The following is a 17880-nucleotide window of genomic DNA, read 5'->3' on the forward strand; positions in this document are numbered from 1 at the left end:
TCATTCAGAATTCGTCATTGTCGTACAGTCATCCGGACGTGTGCAAATCAGTTCTGATGTTCCTAACTGTGACTGTCTCTACTGTGACTGCGAACGCCGAGCGGGCTTCCTCTAAATTAAAGTTGATCAAAATCTTTTTGCGTAGCTCAATGAGTAGTTATAGTTTACTCAAAATTTGCAATTTAAAATTTTTTGGAAAAAATGTCAGCAAAAAAATTTAATTTTTTTAAATCGAAACACACTGTACAGTAGTTAAAAATGGATCAAACAATGAGTAATTACCATGACAACTATAAATATTTACATTTTAAATATTTACAAATCGAATATACTTTACAATATTACAATACCTTTATTATTTATTATTTTTATAAGGAGAGTGATTATCAAAGAAGCAAAATCTTTTCAAAATAATAATGGCATCGAAAATTCCTATGTTACAACCAAAATTAGTTTTTGGATTACAACCTGATATAAAAGGGAATGTACAGTTTGAATCAGATGAAGAAATTATATATCCAGTGGGAAATGTTTTGGCATTTCATAATTTCAATCATAACAGGCAAAAAATTATTAAGTTGGGCGATCGTACCCATCAGCCAATCAGTATGATTGTAATCAGTCCAAATAAGTAAGTATTAAAAATAAGTAGGTAGTTCATTAAACGTAGTATTTAACAGTCATTTCAAAATGATAAGAAATTTCTAGTGTTTAGCAACTTTTTCCTTTTCGGAAATTTGCATAGCCAAAAACTTTCCGTTCGACTCTTCATGAGAAGATAATTGAATCAAGAATCGTTTTGTCACAAGAACTCATGCTCTAATTTCCCGATTTTGCTGATTTTCGAATTAAAAATTTTACTCTAGAAGTCTAGAAAACACACTTTCAGCTTTCTATCTCTTATCGTTTATGAGTTATAGCAAACGGACGGACGAACAAACGAAATTGGACTAACTTAGATGAGTTTATAGATACCTTTAGCTATTTTTTATTCCTATCATTAAGTTCACCTTTTTTGTTAAAGAAAAGTTGTGGCACTCTGTGAAAAAGGTGATAAACCAATAATCACAATATACGATACTGGAACATTAAAAAAACGTAAGGTAATTGGTATACCAGCAGTTGGGCCTGAGATACCACAATCAAAAGAATTTATTACGGCACAATTTTCAATGGATTCAAAATATTTAATGGCTGTAACAGGTGAACCCGATTGGATGTTGTATTGTTATAATTGGGAAAAGGGTAAAACTGAATGTTTCTGTAAGGCATTAAATCCAAATGGAACTGGTAATGTTGTTCAAGTAAATATTTTCTTTCTTATTTAAAGAAAAAAGTATTCTTTTACTTACCTAAGTCTAAAAATTCGTAACGCTTAGAAATATTAATCATAGGAACAAAATTTGGTGCAAATGTTCATAAAACAATATAATTAGTCAAGTTCTACCAATCCGTCTATCAGTGTGCATGATATCTCAAAAACAAAAAGAGATATTGAGACCCATCAAAAAAGATTTTTAAATTTTAAAAGAAAGAAGAAAAAAAATTGTTTAAAAAAAATAAATAAAAAAACTTCCCCCTCCCTCTAAAAATGTTTTAGATAAAAATTAGTCCAAAAAAATTAATTTAAATCTTTGAAAATCTGGAAATGTCACGGTTTCTTTTTTAGTCAGACACCCTGATAAACCTAAGTTGACTTTATGACAACTCTGAGTCCCTGAAGGATCATCATAAAGATGCTTTGAATTCAAGTTTTGAAATGTTTTCTCAAAAAAGAAAAAAATTTATTCTTCTAATTATTTGCTTGTGTCAGGAAAAACCAGTTTCTCTTTAAAATAATATTATGAGAGTAATTTTTGTGCTTGATTTAACTATAGATATTTTTCCGTTTTAGCTTGTTTGTAATCCAACCGACCCAACAACAATTGGAATGGTGGGTAATCAATTATTACGTTTGTTAATGATCAATGAATCCGTATTTCGTCAATGGGGTTTCAGTAAAGCTGATTTATGGAACTTGACATGTTGTTGTTGGCTATCACAAGAAAGATTTTTAGCTGGTGCCATAGATGGGCAAATTCATTTTATTGAAAGTGGTGAATATAAGCTGTCGTTTCGTGCTATTGATACTGAAATATATAATTTTAAAGTGAAAGAGTAAGTGAAATAACATTTAGAAATAAAATTTAATTCGTGTTTTTTTACAAGTTCATACGTGCAGCTGGCGCAGAGTTTTCCCGCCACTATGCAGCTGACGTTTTTTTTTCATCTCCTTATACTATCAACTACCGCGTACTATAATTACCTAAATTTTTCTTCTTTTTTTATCACTTCCGCAACCTTTGAATCGCACACCTTCGCCGGTACGTAAGATAAATCTTGGTTCACCTATTATGCATTCGAGCAACTAAAATGCAACGCTACCTCCCGCACACATTGCAAGATAATAAAAGCTTGTAAAAAAATATTTTTGCAAGTGCTAATCCCAGGACTTATTACATACAAATACAAAGCGCCTGTTTAGCCTCTATGCTACACAACTTTGATTCAAAAATATTAGTAATATTGATATTTACTATCTGAGAAGTTAATGGCATGGATCATAAAATGAACAGCTTCTTCACAATATTATTCCTTTCTATGTTTAGAATCGAAGAACAACCATCAAAAGAAAGTTTACCACCAAAATCAAGCGGACATTCAAGCAAGCCAAGTATTGTATCCACTACGAACGCACTCGATTTTTTAATTGCGTTCAATAAAGGCTTTTGTTATGTGTGCCAACGAGGTGTAATACATTTATTTGAAAAATTATCACCATTTAAATATGTAAAACGGCATTTATACAAAGTACCTGAAATTACATTTCGTTCTGGTCCTGAATATGATCAAATGACAAAAATCCAATCGATTGCAATTAATCTATCGGAAGATCAATTACTTGTTACATGTTTACGTACACAAATTTATACAATTCGATTATGGGGTCCAGAAACAAATACGGTAAGAATTACTTGCATAAATATACATTTTTTTCTCAAACCGTAGAAATAAAATACGCCCAATGCAATCCCAAAAATAGACCATAACTTTATAATTATTTTTTCTTTGTATTTTTTAAGGATACCTATTTAGTACCTATGGGTGCATCATTACATCACGGTCCAATCTCACATGTTGCAATGTGTGCATGGAAACCAATATTTATCACATGTGGTGCTTTGGATCGTTCGCTACGTGTATGGAACTATGAACTAGAAAATTTATCATTTGTTAAAGAATACAACGAAGATATTCATAGTATTGCATTACATCCCACCGGATTATACGCCACTGTTGGATTCTCGGATAAATTACGTTATATGCTTGTACGAATTGATGATATTGAAGCGCAAAAAGAATTCCCGATACGATATTGTGATGAGTGTGCGTTCAGTTCAAATGGGCATATGTTTGCGGCAGTCAATGAAAATGTTATACAAATATTTTCAACAATTTCATTCGATAATTTATATAATTTAAAAGGTCACAATGCGAAGGTAAGCGATTAAATTCCAAGTTATAAATGGTAGGTAGATAACGTTAAAATAATGATAATTTCTCAATACACGAATAACCGGGAAAGCCTCCTTTTCTAGACACAGGAGTGTTGAAATTTAAAAAAATAGTATTTTTGTGTTTATAGTACCGAAACGGTTGTTAAAAAAAATGCTTCATGATTTAAAGTTATGGTCATAAATTACGAAAATCAGCGGGAAAAATTTGGGTTTTTTATAACCCAGTTTCAAAAAATCTATTATGCCACAGATTTCATTACAAATAAAATAACGTTAAGTATATTCTTTCATTTGAATGAAGTAACGTAACAAATTGTTTTCGAAACAGGATTATGGCACGTCCAATCTCCACCACTGGTTTTCGTAATTTATCACCATAAGCTTCAAACCATGTAAAATTCTTAGATCATACTGGTTGCCAAAATTTCAATTTTTAAGCACACGATTTGGTAATACTCCCAAAATGTCATTTTTCTCAAAATTTCAACTCCCGTATCTAGAAAAGAAGGTTTTCCGGCTATGAGTGTATTGAGAAATTATCATTATTTTAACGTCGTTAGGTACCATTTGCTGAAGTCCTGCTGTTATTCGATAATAAAATTAAGATAGCTAGCTTAAAACGTCGCAGTAGCAATAAAATCATACAACTATATAAAATTAGAAGTTCATTTTAACATTATTATAATGAAAGGGTGTATATCGAGATATATGTTTTTATCAAAAATTGTGGTACTGTCCGTAAAAATTTGGGAAAGTTAAATTTTCAAAATTACTAAATCCTTGATTTAAATTTTCAATAGTAATTTCCAGATCTTTGCACAAATAATTTTCAAAGTATTTCTATAACTTGAATTTTAGGTTTCCTCACTATCATGGTCATCATACGATTTGAAATTAAGTTCTTGCGGTATAGGAGGTGCCATTTATGAATGGGATTTGACTGAACCAGATCATGTAAAACGAAGCAGTGAATATATTACAAAATCAATTGTTTACAACGATTGTTCAATCGGAATGGATGGACATGGAACATATGCAGTTGGTGCAGATGGGAAGGTTTGTTTCCGCTTCATTTCTGATACAACTTATTTCATTAATTAGAAAAAGTAAATTAACGAGTAGTTTCTGAAATATTGACTAACATTTTATACGGGTGTGTTGACACCTTCTTCTTTCGATAAATACTTGTGTTTCAATCGCATAATCAATCAGATTTTCGTACCTATAGATAATTTCTGTTACAGCTAAAATACATACACAATTCTGTATGTGTTCGCGATATGCCTATATATGATGGAGAATTAACTAGCTTAGCTAAAGCACGATCCGAAAAATTAATGTTCATTACTGGTGGTCCTGGAATTATTTATTCGTTGGATTTCCCAATAAAAGATTCTGCTGAGACAGTGGACTACAATGATTATAAAATCCATAATGATACTGTAACCAAGGTAAGTTTAAAATAATTTTTAGTGGAAAGACAATTTAAATATGACATATTGGTCTAGGACCAAGCGTAGTATTTGACAATCATTTCAGAACGAGACGTTGTTGTTAAGGTCGTATCTGGATTTGTTTTCCCAAAATTTTCATAGGAAATTGTCAATCAGGGTGAGCTTGTCAATCAGGGTGATTGGATAATATTTGATTGTGCAGGAAGCGCTTATAAAAGCTAGTTTAATTGTCCTTCGTGAAATTGCTATTAAGCACGGCCGTTACTAGAATCTGTCAATTTTCCAAACATATTAGGGTACTATCGTTAGTCAAAAATAAATTATGAAATTTGAAAAAAGTTAAAATTTATGTAAAAAAAATGTTTCGAGTCATAAAAGCACATTTTTCTTTTAAAATATTAAAATTAAAAATCGTAATTTTTAAACTTATATCACGTGATCTAAAACGCGGGCAAGCCCTACTGTGATGTCATTTCGGTATGAGCCATAGACCTTACTTAGTTCAGTGTAGACAGCTGGATATAATATATCCATAGATAATAGGTACTTATATTTATTATAATCAGATGTCTATGAATATATCTGTCAAACTTATTTGTGTTATTTCGTATAATGATACCGATATATTACGTCATCAAATTTGATGCCCGCCTTTTTGACAGTTTAAAAAAGGTTTAAAATTTAATATAAGTTTTTGGCAAGAAAGCCAAATATTTTTTTATTTTTTTATGTACTTTTTCCGAAATAAATTTTTGGTGGCTTTTTATTAGCAAAATCAACATTTTGAGGTACTATTTCAAAAATAGTGGAATACCCTAACTACTATTAAAAGGTATGAAATCGTTTACATAATTTTTTATTTTGTCAAAAAAATATATCTCCTTCAGGACCCACAATAAAAATATTTAGCTAAGTTTATACAAAAATATTATTATTAATTAGGTAGACCGTTTTCGATTGCTTTGGTGATTTATGTAATATTATGACATACAGCTTACTTGATATTGGTGACAACATTTTACCATCAAATTTCTTTAAAATAGTTCATAGTGCAACGATTAATTAATGCAAAAATTAATGAATTCCAGATTCGTTTATCATACGATGATAAACGATTAATATCTGTTTCGGTAAATGGTATTATTATAATTTGGTCATTGTTATTTGTTGAGGGAAAAACAATAAAATTAAATAAAGAATTTGGCTATTCGGATGAAATATTGATTGGGTACAGTGATCTAGAGGAAAAAATTAAATTAATAAGAGAATTAACAACACGTATACATGAAATGGATGCCGAACATGAGTATCAATTACGCACAATTGATACGACAAACTCGGAAAATGTTCGAGAAATTCATAAAGATTATAATGCAAAAATTGAAGAGTTAAAAGATAAAATACAAGTAAGTAAAATTGAATAAACTTACGCTGGCATAAAGGAATTGATTTCTCAAGTTCTTGAGGCGTTGAATTTTTTTTCCCGTCTCGACTACCCTGGTGGAAAAAATATTTGAAAAAAGAATAAGTCTTAATAAGTCTTAGGAAACTCTGAAAAAGTCTTAGAAACTTTAAAAGAGTATTAAGAACTCTGTATAACTCTGAATTAGACTAGTCCGAAAACGTTGAGAAATTCAAAGTTCCTAAGACTTTTTCAGAATTTCTTATTCTTTCTTCAAATATTTTTTCCATCAGGGTAAAAACAAATTTCGCGAGAATTCTCGAGCAAAAACTCTGGTAATAACCAAATCTAACAAAATTTTCATTAATTTGCAGAATTTAGAAACTGATCATATTATAGAATTAAATAATATTAATGGAGATATTGAAAAAATGAAAAATAATCATGATCAATTAATGCAATCACAAGAATTAATGTTTAATGAAAAATTAATAATTGAATACGATAAATACAGTCGTTTAGAAGATAAATTAGCAAGTGTGCGTAAAACATACAATAAACAATTAGAAGATTTACAAGAGTTAAAAGAACTTGATGAAAAAAAATTAATAGAAAATTTTACAATACAATTAAAAGATAAAGATATACAAATTGAAGAAATCAATGAAGAAATGAAACAATTGGGTTAATATACTTTCCTAATAAAATAATAGTATAGACTATTTCGTTGTCTTCTTTCCCTACTAACATATCAAGATCGGTCCGCCGCGTCGAACGAATCTGCGGACCCACATAGCCAACTCGTCCGTCTGACTCAAATTTGTAGAAAATATTACAAATAACATTATATGTTATTAGCCAATCCCCATATCTACGTCTTGACAAAACTTTTTATATTTCAAATTTATGTAAATATGAAATAATGTTTTAGTGCGCGAACATGAATTAATAAAACAACAAATTGAGGACGATGCAGATCGTGAAATATTAGAATTAAAATCCGCCCATGAAGCTGTACTACGTGAGGAACAAAAAGTCAATATAAAATTGCGGAGTGATTCAATGATTATACATAAAAAATATATTGCTGCAAATAAAGAAATGGAAGAATTAAAAAATACGGTTGGTTCAGTAATAATGTTTTTGAATTCTAGGAAAATACTCTACGTTTCAAAATTTTGTGATGTTATTTGTACGACTCGTAGACGTCTAAAATTCATATCCATTAAAAATTTTCCATCGGAGGATTCAGTTGCATTTTTCTTTGTAGTTTTAGGGGGAGGGTAGAATTGATCATATAAGAACGAAGTAACCGACTCCTCCCACATCAAAAATGTAATTGTAAACACGGATGTAGTTTAATAAATAAAGATTAACAAATAACGATGTGGGTGGCCTCTGTTATAGGCATATGTGCCAGAGAAACGGAGATTAAACCCCATTATTATTATTATTATAAATAAATTGAAAGTCGCTAGCTTAAATACCTACAACTATTGCAATAAATGCAATTTTTCTTTAAAAAAATTTTTTATAGTTGGTTTTTTGTTCGTTTTGTTTTTGGGGAAAATATATATTGGCTTGCTGACTTAAAAACCGATATAATTTTGTTTACACGAAATTAATTTTACGGGCTTGCTGGTTTGAAATACTGATCTTGTGTAGACAGGATTAGTCCTGGCTTTATGATTTTTTTTTACTGACCTACAGATTTAAAGAATTTGAAGACCATCAGGACAATTTCGTTTACACGAATCCAACGATAATACAGATAACGCATTAAAATTTTCAGTCGTAGAGCTTCCTCTTCCTGTTTAAGGGAAAAATTTTTATCATTATTAAACTGCATCAGGTGACATCGTTACAAGATGATCATACGAAATTTAAACAAATTATTACGCAATTAGAGAATGATATTGATGATTTAAAACGTGAAATTGTTGAACGTGATCAAACAATACAAGATAAAGAAAAACGCATACATGATTTAAAACGGAAAAATCAAGAATTGGAAAAATTCCGTTTTGTATTAGATCATAAAATTAAAGATTTAAAAGGACAAATTGAACCAAAAGAGGAATTAATTGTTGAACAAAAAGAACAAATTGATGATATGATATTGGAATTACAACAATTACAGAAAAAAATCCATAGTTTAGGTAAACAAAATTTAGATTTCATTAGTTCGATTCATCAGTGTGAATTCTAAATCCAAGTCAGGTCTTTTCAGTGCTGTAAGAATCAGAAAGTACTCTTCTTTTATACTTTATTTAAAATAATGGAAAGATTTTATTTTTTAGATATACAAATAAGGGAATTAAAAGAAAAATTGCATGCAGCCGATAATCAAATTAAAAGCGAACATCAAAAGTTACAACAATGTAAATCGGTGCTCCGACGTATGCAAATTGATTTACATGATGCCACTGGATTAATACAAGACCCATTAAAACTGAAAGCTGCCCTCAAAGTTAGTTTTCTTATAAACTTCAACGCCATCTTATCCGGGAGGGAAATCGAGTCAATTTGCTAGTTTTGAAAATTAGCTAACAAAAATTCTTCATTCTCATAAAATTTAAGCACCAATATTGTTTGGATACCAACACATGAGAATATAATGGGAATTGGATACTAATCAACAATTTAAGTTGTATTATATTTATTCCAATAATTTAATGTTCGTGTTTCCTTATGATTTCAACACCGTAGCGCATATTTAGGACCCGATCTAAGGGGGATCACCTGGGAAAATACATAAATAGCGGGAAAAAAAGTGGCAATTGAGAGCGCCGATTCCACTTAGTCCTACCACGATTAGCAACCCGGCAATAAGTTTTTTCTAAGGTTTTCTTTAAAAAATGCTACATTTGCAGCTTTAAATCATGTATTTAACACTTCCTGTAACAATAGCAAAAGCAAATAGTCTTTTTCAAAATCGAAAATAATAAAAAATTCTTCATGCGTTCTACCATGACCCCAGTCAGAAAAATTAAATTTGATGTTACTATAACAAACATTAATTTTGATCAGTTTTCTTATTCGGGCTAACCATGATGTACTAACATTTTTTAAATCGTACCACTCTCCCAAAATCAAACTTTGAATTTGCCACCAAGTACACCAGGCGTATATCAAGTTTTATTACCAAATTTTTTTAAGGAAATGTATCATCGATATAATCAAGGAAATGATTTCCAAGCATCACAAATGGAAGAAGCAGAAGCTAAAAATGAATTCGCACGTCAACGTTGTTATTTAGAACGTACTGTTAAAGGATTAAAAACAGCTGTGAGTTTAAAATTCTTTATAAAAGTTTAAAGTATATAGAAAATCAAAAAGTTTAAACATAAAACTTTTTGTTTAAAGAATGAACGTAGAGAAAAATATGGACGAACTGAAGATAAAATGCGTGTGGTTGAACAAAGTACACAGCTTATTATGGAAGCAAATAAATTACGTAAAAAGTATAAAGATACGTTACATAATAATGTGAAAATGGAATCCATATTAGGATTGAACAGTAGATTTATGGGTCCAACAGAAGCACAAGAACGATTAAACAATGTTGTTAAAAATAAAGAAGAAATTCATGAACAGTATAGAAAAAAAATACAAGTGAGCAATTCAATTCACATTATTTATTTCAAAATACAACAATTTTGATGGTTACACTCAAACTTAAAATTTTTTTTTCCATTTTGTGACCTCTTCAGAACTTTTTTTTTTGGGCTTGAAGAGTTTATTTGAATTTCAATTCTAATTGTTATATACTCCACAAATGGGGTTTTTTTGTAAAATAAAGAATATTTTTGTATTTTCTGCCCTATATTAACAATTGATAGTGTTTATTTAATTTGAGACTGAGCTGTAGTTTGAAACAAAATTGGACCTTTTTGATTTTTTGATGGTCCCAAATATTCGAATAAGTTAAGCTCCCGTGGCTGAATTTACGGTGCCTATCTGGATGGGAACTAGTCATCGGTCGTTGTGCACTTTGTTTTGCACTGCGCATCCGGCTATCTTTCTCTCGAACGAGAGAGAAGGCGATTTTTACACAATTGAAACAATTAAAATTGTTTTCAATCACTTTCAATTGATTGAAAACAAAAGACAAAAATTTAAACAAAAGGCAGCCTGATGCGCAGTACAAAGTACGCAAAGACGGAGGACTAGACCTCGCCCAGATAAGCGTCTTTTTTCCTGCTACCCTCTCCACTCGAGTTAATGTCCTTGTTATATGGGTTTGTAGTTGGGACATTCTGTCCCATCACAACTGATAATATAGGAGTCAAGGACGTATCTAATAAGGGCGTAAAACTCGAGTGAAGGGTAACAGGAAAAAACATTTTTCAATCACTTAGCCAGCCTGATACGCAGTACAAAGTATGCAACGACCGATGACGAAATCCCGCCCAGGTTCAAATCCCCTTAAATTCAGCCACGGGCGCTTATAGCTCGGCATATGAAGTATTATTTGTCCTTTACGTTCTTGATAAGAGTATTACAATCATTGAGCCATCTATTAAACACGGTCTGAAGCTGTGTAAAAAATATGGTAGGTTATTTTCCAAACTAACTATTTATGTGATAATGAGCCATACATCGAAAAGATGCCCAAGAAATTTTGGAAAAACTTATTATCAGAAACTCTTATTATATTATATACAGGCTGTTTTAAATATTCACGGCACTATTTTAGATGCGTCGAAAATATTTTATTTTCATTACTATAATAGTGAAACAAAAAGATATTTGGTTACATTAAAAATATTTGAAGAGTCTCATTAATTGAAATTTAAATGCAATTTAGTTTAATATTCAGAAAGTACAATGGCACAAAAAAACTTGTGCAGTTACTTCTGTTATCACACTTCAGAGTATGAATCTCAGAATCTTACCAAGAGTAATATCAGGCGCAAATAGCCAGGCGCTAATAATATTACTGCAGAGTTCTTCAGGTATTACAAATAGATATTTTAACCTGTCTAGTTACTCTTCAGAGCCAATAAATTAGTCAGAAAAGCTCTAAATAATTTCCTGGAAAATTTTTATATTTCTCAAGAGAATTATGATAAAAGTAAAACCTGTAGTTAGTTTAAATATATCCTGATGTGAAATGGTTTAAATTTTACTGATTAATTATGAAAATCTCAGAAAAAGAATATTCTTTTACTTTAGTCGGCTAACTAAATTTTCATAAAATTATTTCTGAATTAGTCTTCTAGGAGAACTCAGAATAAATCTTCCGAGAGAGTCTTAAATTTATTACCATTTTTTGTTTATTACAATTTTGTTTAATGATTAATTAATATTGCCATGTTCTTCCCGGACACTTAAGCTAAGTTACTTTTATATTACAATTAATGAGCCTCTTCATTGATCACATCAGTGATCAGTAGAAGTGGCTCTTTCCAAAAATTTACATATAATTAATTGCTTGAAAGATGATAACTAATTGTATATTACGTGTTTCAGTGAAATTGAAATCTTCGAAAATTAGTTCTGTATTTATACATTAAACTTCAACATCTCACTAGTGAGAGCTACACAATTTAGATTTGTATGATATATGTATATTACTGTTAGTTGTAGGAGAATTTTGATGGGTTAACATCAATGGTTTGTTCTTTGTGGATCGGTGTACTACACTGAATGAGAGTATAAAAGGATGATGCTATCATAGTGTTAAAATACCATCCTTTTTTACTGGCACCCAATTATGTAAATAGAATATACACAGGAGTGCAAAAATACCGTACTTTAGTTACTGTATGGTCCGTTTTTTCTATGCAGTATAATGGTACATGTTTGATAAAAAACATCACTAGTGTTAAGTAATTTCCATGAACAAAATTTGAACCCATTAATCCAGTAAACAATCTCGGTCAAAAAGCTGTAGTCTTTCTGCGCATCTTATGCTATTGGCAGAATTGAATAACTTCATTAGCTTAAATAAATAGCGAAAGACTGAGTGTTAACAGTCTATCGCTATTTTCAAGGAGAACATAGAACACCCCTTAGTCTAGGTGGTAGAAGTTCATATAAGGTACTTCTTTTATCAGTAAAATTATTAATTTCCATGATAAAGCTTTTTAATATTGAAATTTTCTGTTTTAAAGAAGGAAAACAATTACCGCCGTAATTATCGCTTTGAACCTTTAGTAAAATAAAAATTTAAATCTAGAAATACCTATAACACTAATAATGTTTTCTTCTATTTTTTTTAGTTTTTGGAAAGAAGTGTGAAAAATCTTAAAAGTGAAAATGCAAATCTTTTCCATAAACTACTAATGCACACAAAAGGTGGCCGTTCTGATGACCATATTGCTTAATACGATTTTCCATTGTTTGAGAGCTACTGGAATTATTTAGTACTAAAATTATTGACATTCGCAGTAAAGATGGCGCGATATTTGTATTTCTTAATTTTATAACCTCAAAAAATGTGATAATAAATCTTTTATACAAATTTGTTTTCTTTTAAATTTAATACTTAATTTATATACAATGGAAAATCCTAAAGATTTTCATCTTCCAGTAAGAGGACCCAAAATTTGTCCAATTGATGTAAAAAATAAAAGTTTGGATAAGGAGAAATTATTAGAAGATGCCAAAGAAAAAATTAACCAGCATAAAGCTTTATTTTCTATTTCATCTCCAAGGTTTAGAATTAATTTCACTTCAATTTTTGATCTTACCTTGAAAAACGTAAATTTATTTTAGACATTTACGATCTGTGGCAGAATTCAAGAATAGAAATGAAATTGAAATCAAAAAACGTTTAGGAAAAATGTTTCTATATTTCGGGACACAAACTAAGCATAGTTATAAATTATTGCCAGAAGAAGCATTATATTTATTAGAAATGGTAATTTATTCACGTTTCATGAATCTCACTTTTTACGGAATGACTATTCACATGTGCCCATGTACAAGGGCATTGTGATCCACGAGTTGGCAATACCTTTAATGTGATCGAATTAGCGTTCTCTCTGTGATCTACGAGTTAAATATATCGTGCTCAAGTACGCGATTACGTGTAATAGTCACACCGTACTTTTTAATATTGCATTTTAGTGAAAACTTGTGATATTTTACATTTCAGAATTATCTAGAATTACAATGGAATTCAATTCCTATGAGTGTTCAGCAAGCGTATGCAGTTTTATTAGATGAAAGTGATATTTATTGTAAATTAAAACATTATCGAATTTATAGTCATTTATTAAGACAAGGATATCGATTAATCAGACATGAAGTTAATCATGATGGGAATATAGACTTAGATGATACAAAAAACGAAAATCCTCCAAAAAAACAAAAAGTTGAGGTAAAAAATGCTGATTTTTTTCGACCATATTATGCACAAATTCTGGTAAAAACAATTGATTCAAAATTATAAGTTTCAACACAAACATAAACTACTTTTTAGCAGCCTTCTGACTTATGTTACACCTACGACTAACGTTAAACTTTCGCATTCCGCTTTAGTAATTATATCTATTTTGAGAAATCAAATGGACAGTCTGTAATCTACCATTCGACCTTTAAAGTCAAAATTGCCCGATCTATTACTCGAAACATGTTTCACAATACTTACTTTTTGAGCCGATTTAAAAGTTATCCTTAAAATTTTTTGTTTAGGATCAAGAAACAATCGAATTCAGACCGTTAATAGATGAATCTGTGGTGGATATCAATACAGCTATGCAACGATTACAAATCTTTAACACTAGTCCGACACCAGTGGAAAAAATTTCTTTTATTTATAATGGATATAATCCACAAAGAGAATTTTCGAAGAATAATATTCCACCAGAACCGGATTTATTGATTAATTATGCATGGTAATTTTAAACAGAATTACAGTCAAAACCAGTTAAGTCGACAATTAAGTGACCGAAAAACTATGGTCGTTGTATCCGCTAGTCGTTACATGTACATTTTATCGAAATGTAATAATTATCTTCTAAGAGTTACTTTGATAACTCACTAAAAATTAACCTACGCCGAGGGAAAATGAAATTTCAGCTGTAAAAAGTTTAGTGCCCGCCAACAGATTAAAACTGATTTTGACTGTATTATAATTTTTTTTACCGATTTCAAAAAGGAAGTTATATTAAAATGTATATTTTTTCTAGTTCAAACGATACAGTTCCTACAATTAGCCATTCCGACAATAAAAGTGAGACAAAATATATTTTTGCATTGGAGGCTACAAAAGACGTTGTTTATTATTCTGTAAAGCATGTTAGTATACAAAATTTACTTTAAGATTTCGGGATCGATTCTGTAGTCATGAATTATAAATGCTAAATTTTAAAATTTCATAAGCATCGTTTTTCTGAGCATGTAATGGTATTAAGCCGTTGAATAAGTGACGTCCCAAATATTTAGTAAGGGATATTTTATTTTGACAGAATATTTTTACCAAAATTTATTATTAAACCTAGAACCTGCACATATGAATGGAGTTTTGGTTGTAATTTCAATTAAGCACGAAAACTGCAAATTAGTAACGTAAGTTGCACTCATGTGTGCAGGCCCTTGATCTCTGAGTTTTTCATCAAGAAAAAACTGTTGTAATGATCTTAGTCATCTGAAAAAATAGAATTTCTTATATTTTAAAGACGGGTATTCTTGTGATAAAAAGATAAAGTAATTTAATAATCAAATTTTATTTCTTACATTTATATATTAATTGAGCATTAAAGAATAAATTTGGATAATAAATTAAAGCTATTTTTATTTTATTATTAATTAAAAGTTTGTACCAGGATCAACCATTAGTCAAATAACGTACGAGAGCTGGAAACGTTTTCGAGAGTGTATTTTAAGACGGCTTAATTTCGAACATTTCTTATTGAAATTTGGTAGGGAGGAAGTTCCTCTTTCCACTGAGGGCGTTTGCGTTAGCTAAAACTGGATGCGCGCTGGTAACGCAATCGAATTTTTGTCTAGAAAATTAAAATTACATTATTTAATTATAAAATTAAATATTATTTAAATTACAACAATTTGAAATAGTTTCTATTTAATTGTTAGATTAGAATAACATCAGGCACATTATCTTTTTCTGGAGTGTGACCAGTAAATGCAACCACTCTCTGGTACTCGAGTACTTCATCCCTACATAATTTCAATAAGAAAAGAAATATTCAAAATCCAGCCATCTTGAAATTCACTTTGCCGTGATGCTGCTAGCTCTTATACCATTAATTTTATAAACAAAAATATAAATGATGCATAGTCTGTAACAAAATTTGAACAATAAAATAATTAGAAAAAAAATTAAGAAAATATATTCAAACCGCTTATGATTTACCCTGTGTATATGGAAATAACTCCTGGTTTTCTTTCATTTTCAAACTGAGCAATGAAGTTATACTAAAACTTCCATTTAACTTATATTCTAAATTCAGTCAGATATTTTAAGGTCTATTCAAAAATTAAAAATACAGCGCTATTCGAGAAGTAAAAAAATTGGTTCTATTTTTATTTTATAGAGAAATTACAAGTGGAATGTAATAATAAAATAGTTTGGCTATTCATTTTCGGATTCTTTGATTCGGGAACATAAAATGTAGAATGTGCAAGTATTTGGTTTAGATTTTAACATTTTTGGTTTTAACTTAAATTTTTTTCGAGGATACATAATCCATTTTCGCATAAGAGTGTCAATTTCGCTTTGGCAATTAATAACTCGCTTAAAAAAATGCTAAATAGCTCTTCTATAACAATCTTGCCAATAATAATATCGGTTTGGATTCAGATTTCGACCCAAAAATGTAAAACCAATCAGTTTTTTATTACATCTGCTCAATGGTCTTAAAAAAAAGAAGATATTATATGATTTCTAAAATGGATCTAATCTAGCTTTGCGGTAGAAAAATCGGTAACAAGTGGAGAACAATGTTATTAGTATTTTGATCAGGAACAAGTAGTAATAGGAAGAGTAAGATTCATATAAATATCGTCGATGATTGATAAATAATAATATAGGGTATTCCATTTTCAGTCTTATTCTAAAATGTGGCGCCATTTTGGTGTTTTAGAATGTCTTGTGTATTTTGACATATGGTAAATAAAAATATTCCGGTTAACGAAAATGACGAAATATTTGATATTTAAACGATTTGGCAATCGAATAATGTCTCGTAAAACAGACGTTACTTGATCACATCTAGACCTTGCGATTTAACACTTGGTTAGTCAATAAGGTCTATGATAATGATCATAGAGGTATTATAAGAAAAGAGTATCCGAAAGAAAAGTGAGAGTGTCCGCAGATAAGAGAGAATAGAGTGACGTCATCACACGATACATAGAGATATTGTAGCTCGGCAGCGTTCTCTCTTTTACTTGAAAATACTCTCGCTTATGATTAGCATGGGCACTCGCTCACTCTATTCTTATCATTTCTCTATATGCTAATGATAATTAAGACGGTATTTTCAATTTAAAAAATTAAAAATAACATCAAAATGGAACAGCCTTGATTAATCGATAGAATATTTCATCACATTTGTTAAACGGGATATTTTTACTTGTTACTTGTTCACAATACATGACATTTTAGTACAAAAGACCAAAATAGCGGCAAATTTAAAAATAACATCGATTGGAACATCTTTTTGAGTAATCGCTAAGAGTGAAAATTTGTTTGATATGATTCTACACACAGTCTTATTTGGTTATTAAATATAATTGTACAAATGTTTTCCTTGAAAGTTAAGCAACTTTAATAATTAAAAAAAAAACTTACGACGAAATAGGTCTACGGCCAGGCGTAGTAATTGACAGTTATTTGAGAGTAAAATTTGCATACCCCGACTCAGAAAATGTTTAAGTAGGCGACAAGCTAAAAATTGATGAATATTCATTGAGTATGATATTCAAATTAAATCATTGCTTGACACCTTAAACATAGCAATTAACAGGAGTCCGGCGATGGAACCTTGCTTTGTTGAGTCGGATAAAATGCGTTTTAAATTTTTTCTTATTTTATCCGTCAATGTTAAAATAGAAAAGTTTGCAGCTATGTTAATTTTTTTACAGAAAAAGTTATTAGTCGCGAGCTTAAAACAGCCTCTTAAATTTCCAAATATTATTAAACGGTTGTCAAATACCACGCCTGCCCCTAGACTTAGGAGACTGTGTTTCCAATTTTCACATATTTTTAATTTTAAACTAAATATTCAAACTAGACTAGATTTTGCTATTACAGTTTTAGACCAGAGAATAAAATCAATTTATATAATCAAATCAAGCAAAAGAAGATAACAATCATCAATATCTAAAATCGATTTTTCATTACTGATCTTTTTGACGTTTTAAAACGATCTTGAATGTTCTATTCACTGGCCTATTATTCAATTTTGGTTTTCTTTACTGAATAACTTTGCCAATCGAAAAAATAATGTTTTGGTAACTTGTAAATATGGCACAAATAAATACCTAAAATTTT

The 17880-nt window shown here is 30.1% G+C and overlaps 2 protein-coding genes across 2 annotated transcripts; both read left to right on the plus strand.

The window, feature by feature from the left end:
• Positions 1–416: 416 nt before the first annotated feature.
• Positions 417–12745, plus strand: LOC123296199 (cilia- and flagella-associated protein 57). The gene is made up of 15 exons (XM_044877660.1): positions 417–631; positions 1025–1304; positions 1895–2157; positions 2649–3003; positions 3123–3539; positions 4416–4613; positions 4802–5008; positions 6100–6421; positions 6882–7097; positions 7345–7535; positions 8266–8572; positions 8714–8883; positions 9573–9701; positions 9780–10028; positions 12641–12745. Exons 1-15 carry the CDS (start codon positions 417–419, stop codon positions 12743–12745), a joined length of 3624 nt encoding a protein of 1207 aa, XP_044733595.1.
• On the plus strand, positions 12381–15740 carry LOC123294766. The gene is made up of 6 exons (XM_044875905.1): positions 12381–12459; positions 12641–13075; positions 13137–13281; positions 13519–13743; positions 14058–14260; positions 14555–15740. Exons 2-6 carry the CDS (start codon positions 12921–12923, stop codon positions 14685–14687), a joined length of 861 nt encoding a protein of 286 aa, XP_044731840.1. The 5' UTR covers positions 12381–12459; positions 12641–12920; the 3' UTR covers positions 14688–15740.
• The last annotated feature ends 2140 nt before the right edge of the window (positions 15741–17880 follow it).

The sequence above is a fragment of the Chrysoperla carnea genome, chromosome 3, assembly GCF_905475395.1.
Source record: "Chrysoperla carnea chromosome 3, inChrCarn1.1, whole genome shotgun sequence".
NCBI lineage: Eukaryota > Metazoa > Arthropoda > Insecta > Neuroptera > Chrysopidae > Chrysoperla > Chrysoperla carnea.

Bases quoted from the DNA above. Each gene is read 5' to 3' on its own strand.
- LOC123296199 (XM_044877660.1), top strand. From the start codon at position 417: ATGGCATCGAAAATTCCTATGTTACAACCAAAATTAGTTTTTGGATTA. The intron at 3,004-3,122 runs GTAAGAATTACT...GTATTTTTTAAG, and splicing joins GGGGTCCAGAAACAAATACG to GATACCTATTTAGTACCTAT. The intron at 6,422-6,881 runs GTAAAATTGAAT...TGCAATCACAAG, and splicing joins AAAAGATAAAATACAAGTAA to AATTAATGTTTAATGAAAAA.
- LOC123294766 (XM_044875905.1), top strand. From the start codon at position 12,921: ATGGAAAATCCTAAAGATTTTCATCTTCCAGTAAGAGGACCCAAAATT. The intron at 13,282-13,518 runs GTAATTTATTCA...TTTACATTTCAG, and splicing joins CATTATATTTATTAGAAATG to AATTATCTAGAATTACAATG. The intron at 13,744-14,057 runs GTAAAAAATGCT...TTTTTTGTTTAG, and splicing joins CAAAAAAACAAAAAGTTGAG to GATCAAGAAACAATCGAATT.